The sequence below is a fragment of the Pygocentrus nattereri genome, chromosome 2, assembly GCF_015220715.1.
Source record: "Pygocentrus nattereri isolate fPygNat1 chromosome 2, fPygNat1.pri, whole genome shotgun sequence".
NCBI classification, from domain to species: domain Eukaryota; kingdom Metazoa; phylum Chordata; class Actinopteri; order Characiformes; family Serrasalmidae; genus Pygocentrus; species Pygocentrus nattereri.
In genome coordinates this window covers 53,976,321-53,986,320 of record NC_051212.1, presented here as the reverse complement: position 1 = coordinate 53,986,320, position 10,000 = coordinate 53,976,321, and the positions used below count along the sequence as shown (strand labels likewise).

Genomic DNA, 10,000 nt, shown 5'->3' with positions numbered 1-10,000 from the left:
TGAAATAATAAAAAACTCAAAATCTGCAGTCAAATACAGACGATTCAGCACTTTTGCACGTGTTGATCGGCCTTTCTGAGTCCGAGCTCCTGCAGAGGCTCTATTTACACTAGATCAGCTTAAAGCAGTTTAACACAGCGGTCAGCCTTCTGACCTGAGACCCGTTTCACCACAAACTTTCACTGCAGGCAGGCGGAAACCGTTCCCTTTTTAAAGGAAACCTTCAGAATAACCTCCATAAAACTCTGGACACTGTAATGAGCAGAAAAGCTGGTCACTCAAAACTCAGAACAGAAGCCAATGAGCAGCTGCTGAACTCCGTGAAGGCTATGAGGGGTTTCATTGCTATTGTAACTAGGGGTGGCAATATTTTATCGTTATTATGATAAATTATGTCACCATAGGGTTTTCTGAGGATATTGTGTATATCGCCAGCGCTGCCTGACTGTTTCATTACAAAGTCTTTTTGTTTTAATGGATTTAGTTCAGAGCAGTTTGTAAAACTTTAATGAAAAGCACTATGGGTTTATTATTATTATTATTATAGTATTTTAAATGAAGCATATTTTATCTGTTCCACTTACTAAATCTCAGAAAAATGAAATTTTGTGATGCATATCGTGTATCGTGATAAAGTATCGTGACATATGTTTGCCGTATCGCCCACCCCTGACTGTCTCAGAGACGGGCCCTCTACAGGAGAAAGAAAGATGCTTTTTTGTTGTTTTTAACTTTAACGTATGTTAATGTGACGACATTTACTATTCGTTTTGGAAAATTTCTACAGGAGCGCCGAAGGGAAAGAAGAAAAACCCCTGAAAGTTCCTTCCTGAGTATTTTATTCAGTCGCTGAGTGAAATATTCAGTAGTACTTGGCGCGTTGCACCCTGGAGAGCTAACCGGCTAACATGCTAACCATTCTGTCACTTGAGTTTGGAGTGAACAGGTTTTCTGGTCTGTACAGAAAAACCTGCTGAAATGACTGTCCACTGGAATCAACCGTAAGACAGCAGACTGGAAAAGCTGGCGTCTTCCTTTAAAGGTGCAGTGTGTGAGATTTAGGAGGCTCTATTAGCAGAATTGGAATATGGTAACAAAACCATGTTTTTACTAGTGTATGATAACCTGTAACTACGAATCGGGTTCATTAGATTAGAATAAGCCCTTCATATCTACAAAGGGAGTGGCTGCTCTTCCAACAGAGCCCACTGCGTTGAGCCACTATGTTTCTGCAGTAGCCCAAAGCGCATAAACCAAACGCTGCCTCAAATCGGGACAGACGACAGCAGAAAACCTGACGACCACTGCAGGTTCTACTACACGTTTGGAAAGGGAGGGGTGAGGGAGGGCGATTCGGTTGGTTGCACTCTTCAACCTCACCACTAGATGCCACTAAATCTTGCACACTGCACCTTTAACTTCAACACTGGTGCATGTGAAGGTGCTGAGGGTCATCTTCTGGGTGTCCCATGCACATGCCAGCATGCAAGCCAGCAAAAATAAAACTAGATTGATAAAGAAAAGATACTACAAAAAATAAAGCTCTTTTATATATAGTCACATAATGCAATTTTTATGGCTAATACAAACACTTTCTCACCCATTCAGACTTAAAAACAAAAAAAAACTGGTTTGGTTGCAGCCTTTGTGAAAAACAGCGAGAGCCAGTGTTCACTTTGATTTGGTACATTCGTTTTGCATTTACATAAAGCAGGCAAGCCTCATAAGGCACAGCTGACGGCGCTGGACAACGACACAGCAAGAATAACAGTGTTCAGCCAGATTTACATTCTCAAAAACACTTTTCTTTGGCTGCAGCGCTCTTCTAATTTTAACCATTAACAACAGAAAAAGACACAAGACACCCAAGAGTCGCTGTGCACCACTCGCTAGAGGAGTACTCCCGTCAAAACCTCCGCATCGCTTAATCATTAAGATGTAAACAGAGTCGCTCAGAGCGGTTTGGTGTAAAACGCTCCATTCTAGAATCAGAACCGTTCACAGTGGTGGTGATGGGAACCAGACGTCCCTCTAAAAGCTCCTACAGAAAGTTCCTACATGAACTGGTTCTGAATTCACTGCCTGATGACTGAGACGCTGTTTTATGAGAGTTTAGAGAACTTCAACTCCATTCATGGTGGAGGGAGACATGCAGGGCGCTGTGCGGCAAAATAGTCCCCAAAGAAAACTCATTATTCCAGATTTTCCACTGTTTTCCATCATCAACATTCCATATAAGCTCAGAAGACTCGTGTAGGTTCTCTGGAGGTTCTGGATGGTAAATAAAGTGTCTATATCTGTGTTGTAGTCATGGCGACGCCTGGTTCCCATCAACACCACTGTAAAGACATCTGGACCAGTTCACACCAAACATCCCTCTGTTTACATCTCACACTACAAAAAATGATGTCAAGTAAAATGATCTTAAATATAGTTAATATTTCTCCTGTTGAGATTGTTGTAAGCCTAATTTAAGGTAATTTACCTTATTTCTAGACATTTTACTTGTTTTAGGTCATTTTATGGAGTAAATGTATCTCCCTTTGTTGACAGATCGTTTTGTTGCTGTAAGAAATGAGCTTGAAACCAGCAAAATGATCTGCCAGTACAGTGAGATCATTTTACTTGATAAATTTACCTAAAACAAGTAAAAATATCTAGAAATAAGCTAAATAATCCTACAGTAAGCGCACGACCAACTCAAAATTGGAAATATGAAATACACTGACTAGATTTAAGATCATTTCATGTGACAAGATACTATTTTTTGCAGTTCAACTGTTGATTTATGCAGAAATTTTGGAAAAAAAGAAGGAAATTTTGCTTTATCTGTAGTACACAGTCAGTTAGTACTTACAATAGAAGCCAATGTAAAAATGACACTACTAGCAAATTATCACTACTAATTTTCTTTGGCCACTTTTTTTTGAAAGCATGAATTAAACAGATTTAAAGCTGGATTTAAAAATACTTTTGACTGAAAAACTGATGCACAACTGATGTAGCAGATAAAGCACAAAGTTGGAAAATTTTGTAGTATTCCTTTAAGCTCCCAAATCCAATTTCCCAAATCTCTACAGTTGGTGCAGTTTCCACATTGAACATTACTGTGCTGTTTATCATACAGATTATGAGTATACAGATTCTCCCACAGTGCATAGCTGTGATTTGTTTCACAGGCGCTGGCCGTCACCAGTGCACTGAGCCAGTCAGCCCACGAATCAGAACAGCCCCCTACAGTACAGCAGCGAACACTCAGGACTGGGCCACCGAGACTTTACAGAGTGTATGAAAGTAATGTGCGTTATGACCGTAGCGGGTCCGTTCACAAAGCCCCTTCGAAAGGCACCTAAACAAGAGGTCCGAAACGCAGCAAAGTGCTTCCAGTTGAGTTCTCTGAGAGTCCCACGAAAGGAACCCTGGGTCCGAACATCCAGCTGGACCAGGCACGATTCCAACTGCCCTCTCCTTGTTTCCGCAACACGTTGTCGTTACTCGTTATTCTGTCATAACGTCCTTTCTGCTTCGTCCTGCGGAAAAACAGAGCAAAGCTTTAAAGATGTGCTAGTGAAGTTCATATGAACTCAGAAAAGCTCTACTAGAGCTGGATTAGTTTTATCTGGGTAAGACAATTGCTGACAAGGTAATCCAGTATGAATCTGCAGTGTGTAGTTTTACAGTCTGACTGTAATAATTGTGGAGTGATTTTAATCCAGTATGAATCTGCAGTGTGTAGTTTTACAGTCTGACTGTAATAATTGTGGAGTGATTTTAATCCAGTATAAATCTGCAGTGTGTGTAGTTTTACAGTCTGACTGTAATAATTGTGGAGTGATTTTAATCCAGTATGAATCTGCAGTGTGTAGTTTTACAGTCTGACTGTAATAATTGTGGAGTGATTTTAATCTAGTATGAATCTGCAGCGTGTAGTTTTACAGTCTGACTGTAATAATTGTGGAGTGATTTAATCCAGTATGAATCTGCAGTGTGTAGTTTTACAGTCTGACTGTAATAATTGTGGAGTGATTTTAATCCAGTATGAATCTGCAGCGTGTAGTTTTACAGTCTGACTGTAATAATTGTGGAGTGATTTTAATCCAGTATGAATCTGCAGCGTGTAGTTTTACAGTCTGACTGTAATAATTGTGGAGTGATTTAATCCAGTATGAATCTGCAGTGTGTAGTTTTACAGTCTGACTGTAATAATTGTGGAGTGATTTTAATCCAGTATGAATCTGCAGTGTGTAGTTTTACAGTCTGACTGTAATAATTGTGGAGTGATTTTAATCCAGTATGAATCTGCAGTGTGTAGTTTTACAGTCTGACTGTAATAATTGTGGAGTGATTTTAATCCAGTATGAATCTGCAGTGTGTAGTTTTACAGTCTGACTGTAATAATTGTGGAGTGATTTTAATCCAGTATGAATCTGCAGTGTGTGTAGTTTTACAGTCTGACTGTAATAATTGTGGAGCGATTTTAATCCAGTATGAATCTGCAGTGTGTAGTTTTACAGTCTGACTGTAATAATTGTGGAGTGATTTTAATCCAGTATGAATCTGCAGTGTGTAGTTTTACAGTCTGACTGTAATAATTGTGGAGTGATTTTAATCCAGTATGAATCTGCAGTGTGTGTAGTTTTACAGTCTGACTGTAATAATTGTGGAGTGATTTTAATCCAGTATGAATCTGCAGTGTGTAGTTTTACAGTCTGACTGTAATAATTGTGGAGTGATTTTAATCCAGTATGAATCTGCAGTGTGTAGTTTTACAGTCTGACTGTAATAATTGTGGAGTGATTTTAATCCAGTATGAATCTGCAGTGTGTAGTTTTACAGTCTGACTGTAATAATTGTGAGTGATTTTAATCCAGTATGAATCTGCAGTGTGTAGTTTTACAGTCTGACAGTAATAATTGTGGAGTGATTTTAATCCAGTATGAATCTGCAGCGTGTAGTTTTACAGTCTGACTGTAATAATTGTGGAGTGATTTTAATCCAGTATGAATCTGCAGCGTGTAGTTTTACAGTCTGACGGTAATAATTGTGGAGTGATTTTAATCCAGTATGAATCTGCAGTGTGTAGTTTTACAGTCTGACTGTAATAATTGTGGAGTGATTTTAATCCAGTATGAATCTGCAGTGTGTAGTTTTACAGTCTGACTGTAATAATTGTGGAGTGATTTTAATCCAGTATGAATCTGCAGTGTGTAGTTTTACAGTCTGACTGTAATAATTGTGGAGTGATTTTAATCCAGTATGAATCTGCAGTGTGTAGTTTTACAGTCTGACGGTAATAATTGTGGAGTGATTTTAATCCAGTATGAATCTGCAGTGTGTGTAGTTTTACAGTCTGACTGTAATAATTGTGGAGAGATTTTAATCCAGTATGAATCTGCAGTGTGTAGTTTTACAGTCTGACTGTAATAATTGTGGAGTGATTTTAATCCAGTATGAATCTGCAGTGTGTAGTTTTACAGTCTGACTGTAATAATTGTGGAGAGATTTTAATCCAGTATGAATCTGCAGTGTGTAGTTTTACAGTCTGACTGTAATAATTGTGGAGTGATTTTAATCCAGTATGAATCTGCAGTGTGTAGTTTTACAGTCTGACTGTAATAATTGTGGAGTGATTTTAATCCAGTATGAATCTGCAGTGTGTGTAGTTTTACAGTCTGACTGTAATAATTGTGGAGTGATTTTAATCCGGTATGAATCTGCAGTGTGTAGTTTTACAGTCTGACTGTAATAATTGTGGAGTGATTTTAATCCGGTATGAATCTGCAGTGTGTAGTTTTACAGTCTGACTGTAATAATTGTGGAGTGATTTTAATCCAGTATGAATCTGCAGTGTGTAGTTTTACAGTCTGACTGTAATAATTGTGGAGTGATTTTAATCCAGTATGAATCTGCAGTGTGTGTAGTTTTACAGTCTGACTGTAATAATTGTGGAGAGATTTTAATCCAGTATGAATCTGCAGTGTGTAGTTTTACAGTCTGACTGTAATAATTGTGGAGTGATTTTAATCCAGTATGAATCTGCAGTGTGTAGTTTTACAGTCTGACGGTAATAATTGTGGAGTGATTTTAATCCAGTATGAATCTGCAGTGTGTAGTTTTACAGTCTGACTGTAATAATTGTGGAGAGATTTTAATCCAGTATGAATCTGCAGTGTGTAGTTTTACAGTCTGACTGTAATAATTGTGGAGTGATTTTAATCCAGTATGAATCTGCAGTGTGTGTAGTTTTACAGTCTGACTGTAATAATTGTGGAGTGATTTTAATCCAGTATGAATCTGCAGTGTGTAGTTTTACAGTCTGACTGTAATAATTGTGGAGTGATTTTAATCCAGTATGAATCTGCAGTGTGTAGTTTTACAGTCTGACTGTAATAATTGTGGAGTGATTTTAATCCAGTATGAATCTGCAGTGTGTAGTTTTACAGTCTGACGGTAATAATTGTGGAGTGATTTTAATCCAGTATGAATCTGCAGTGTGTAGTTTTACAGTCTGACTGTAATAATTGTGGAGTGATTTTAATCCAGTATGAATCTGCAGTGTGTAGTTTTACAGTCTGACTGTAATAATTGTGGAGTGATTTTAATCCAGTATGAATCTGCAGTGTGTAGTTTTACAGTCTGACTGTAATAATTGTGGAGTGATTTTAATCCAGTATGAATCTGCAGTGTGTAGTTTTACAGTCTGACTGTAATAATTGTGGAGTGATTTTAATCCAGTATGAATCTGCAGTGTGTAGTTTTACAGTCTGACTGTAATAATTGTGGAGTGATTTTAATCCAGTATGAATCTGCAGTGTGTAGTTTTACAGTCTGACGGTAATAATTGTGGAGTGATTTTAATCCAGTATGAATCTGCAGTGTGTAGTTTTACAGTCTGACTGTAATAATTGTGGAGTGATTTTAATCCAGTATGAATCTGCAGTGTGTCTAGTTTTACAGTCTGACTGTAATAATTGTGGAGTGATTTTAATCCAGTATGAATCTGCGATTACATGATACAGTAAGAGATGTGAGAGAAATCTGAAATTACTGAAACTGGATAGAAAGTAGAACCTTCATAACAGTTTCAATGAAAAATCTCTACTCAATTTAAGATATTTTAAGAAAAAGAAATGTATGACAATTCACATTTCTCTTTTAATAAGTCACATTTTGTAGTTCTCTAAACATTTGTGTAATCATATTTCTAGTTGCTTGAGCTGGAAAATCACCAAACCGTGCTGGACTCCCTGCCGTCACCCAGCAGATGAGGAAGCCGGGCGTGTTTACCTGCAGGAGTGAGGACGAGGGCCTGGAGGATATCGGACAGTGAGATAATTCCTTCAATGCTGGAGTTTTCGTCCACCACCACCAGCCTGTGCACCTGGACAACGAACAGCCCTCAGCAATCATTTCATACACTCATACCTTCCTCTGACATCATGTCTTCTTTTAAAGCCTAAAGGGGAACTCGGCTGATTATTCAAAATTTCTGTATCAATCAGGGAGAGTTAATCAGACGTCTTTACAGTGGTGGTGATGGGAACCAGGCGTCGCCACGACTACAACACAGATATAGACACTTTATTTACCATCCAGAACCACCAGAGAACCTACACGAGTCTTCTGAGCTTATACGGAATGTTGATGATGGAAAACAGTGGAAATAAGTTTTCTTTGGGGATTTTTTCCTTAGAACACCCTGCATGTATCCCTCCACCATGAACAGATTTCATGCAGGAACTTTCTCTGAGGAGCTTTTAGAGGTGGACGTCTGGTTCCCATCACCACCACTGTGAACAGCTCTGACACTTCTGCAGCGTTTCACCTCAAACCACTCTGAATGACTTTGTTTACATCTTAACCACAGAAAATGTGAAAAATCTGTGGAGTTATCCTTTGACTATTAGAACTAGAAGACAAATCTATAAGCCAAACACAAATAACAATAAATGTGATGATAATAGGGAAATGTCTATTACTGGTACAGACTTAAGGGGTCCTCATAATCGAACCAACCCCCCCATACGACTACAGCGCCCCCTGGGATTCACCGAAGGCTCACCTCAGCCTTGACGATTCTGTCCACGATGGTGTCCAGTGTTTCGTGCCGTTTGCACTTCATCACTCCCTCGAAGTACTGCGAGCGGTGCAGCAGAGCCTGAGTGACCGTGATGTCCAGGTTGTTGTAGGTCTTCTCCGCAGCCAGGTTCTATACACACCCACAACACTAATGAACAGAGTAACACTAAAGCCTCCACCTCATACGGCCACTGCTTACAACATGCTTATTACATACTTACTACATACAGACCTGCACCTGCTATGACTAAAACAGGATGTAAATATACAAAACCTGAAAGTGGTGCTGCATCTGCAATAAATCAAACAGGATTACATCTTCAAAATGAAAGAAAAGACTTACTATGACGTCGAATTTGGAGTAGATGTCCACAACCTTTCCTGCATGAAAGAGGCGTGATATAAAATCAGTGTCGGTGCTCTAAACTGTCTAAGGCTGCGTTCACATTACCAGTTTGAAGTGGTACAAATCCGATTTTTTGCCCTAAAGTGACTCAGATCTGATGTTTTCAGGGCTGTGTGGACGCAAATCTGATCTCTTCAAATCTGACCTCTTCAAATCTGACCTGAGCCGCTCTCCTGGTCGTAGATTAGATACGCATACGATTCGTGGCCATGCGACCTTTATGTGATGCTTTATTTGATACGGCATCGTTCAGCGTTACCACGGCAACAGCGCCAAACAGAAGCTAAAGCCTGTAAACGGTGTAAAAGCAGCTCGTCTCACCTTCTTCTCCTCCGTCTGGCTCTAATAACGAAGCTGAGAGCTGATCAGAGTTAATGATCTTCTCAGCGAAGCTCGTTCTGCTCGTTAGTTTGTGCTGATGATGCAGTGGTTCGGTCATGTGACGTCACTGAGTAGGAGGAGCACATGAGGGTCAGTTCAGGCCGGTTCGTCACATTAATGATGGATTTGAGTCACTGACGTAAATGGGTGTGAACCCTCGAGTCAGAGAGATCGGATTTGGGCAAGAAATCGGATTTGAACGAGGCTTGGAATGTGAACACAGCTAAAGACTCAATGAAACCTCACATGTATTTTTAGAACATACTTTTCTAGTGCAGCTCACTCAAACCTTATTTATTCCTTAAAGGCAAAGTTTCTCTGTTCAGTATAACAGTGTTTGCTGCTAAAGTTAGAGATGTTTACAGACAGATCGGATCGGGTTTTGTTCTGGGAAAGCCCTTCCCGAAGCTTTCCAGACAGCTGTAGAGATCGATTACAGCTCTTTGGCGAGAGACGCAGGTTTGTTTTCAGTGCTCGTAGGCGGTCAGATCAGCCATGTGCCATAAAACTGTATCTGCTGTTGAGGAAGCTCGTTACTGCACAGCAGCGTTAACGAGAAATCAGAGACAACTCAAAGAGTCCGAGATAAACGGGAAACAGTAGGAAGTTATTATCAAACATTATGGCAGTCATAGCACTGAAATAGTTCATTGGGATTAATCACATTATTGTGTTATTATTTGTCCCTAATTTTTATGTATTCAAGATTTTAATGAATTGTGTTTTCATTAATAGCATTAATAATTTATAATTAAACGTTTAATGCATTGGATCACCCTATAAATTACATTATAAAATTGTATAAGTTCTGCTTTGTCCAGCGTTGTATTTACCGGTCACGTCCACCACGGGCAGCGCAGACACTCTCCGCTCCACAAAGATGTTGAGGGCTTTGATGATGGGTGTGTCCGGGTGGATGAAGGCGATGTTGGAGTAGGTGCCGATGCCCAACTCCCCCAGCGTCTGCTTCATAAAGGCCGGCTTGGGCATCTCGCACACCTGAGAGGAACACGAGGAGGCAGTGTGAAGCGTGACCGCTCTTTTAGAACTCAGTCACGGAGCAGCAGTCCAGTATTTAAGTCTTCACGACAGGTAAGAAAACAACCTAAGAACCCTGGCTGGAGAACCTCAGTT

The 10,000-nt window shown here is 39.7% G+C and overlaps 1 protein-coding gene across 4 annotated transcripts in view; it reads right to left on the bottom strand.

Moving 5' to 3' along the window:
* Positions 1 to 2,401: 2,401 nt before the first annotated feature.
* Positions 2,402 to 10,000, bottom strand: part of prkag2b (protein kinase, AMP-activated, gamma 2 non-catalytic subunit b) — a 63,955-nt gene continuing 56,356 nt past the window's right edge. For 3 of the 4 annotated variants that reach the window (XM_017703455.2, XM_017703459.2, XM_017703460.2), the window contains 5 exons: positions 9,700 to 9,865; positions 8,423 to 8,460; positions 8,063 to 8,209; positions 7,288 to 7,381; positions 2,402 to 3,530 (listed from right to left, as the gene is read on the bottom strand). In XM_017703455.2, coding sequence (XP_017558944.1) covers positions 3,499 to 3,530; positions 7,288 to 7,381; positions 8,063 to 8,209; positions 8,423 to 8,460; positions 9,700 to 9,865 — 477 coding nt within the window. In that variant the 3' untranslated portion in view covers positions 2,402 to 3,498. Of the gene's footprint in view, positions 3,531 to 7,287; positions 7,382 to 8,062; positions 8,228 to 8,422; positions 8,461 to 9,699; positions 9,866 to 10,000 lie in introns of those variants that run through there. The other variant, XM_017703458.2, reaches the window with a different exon arrangement.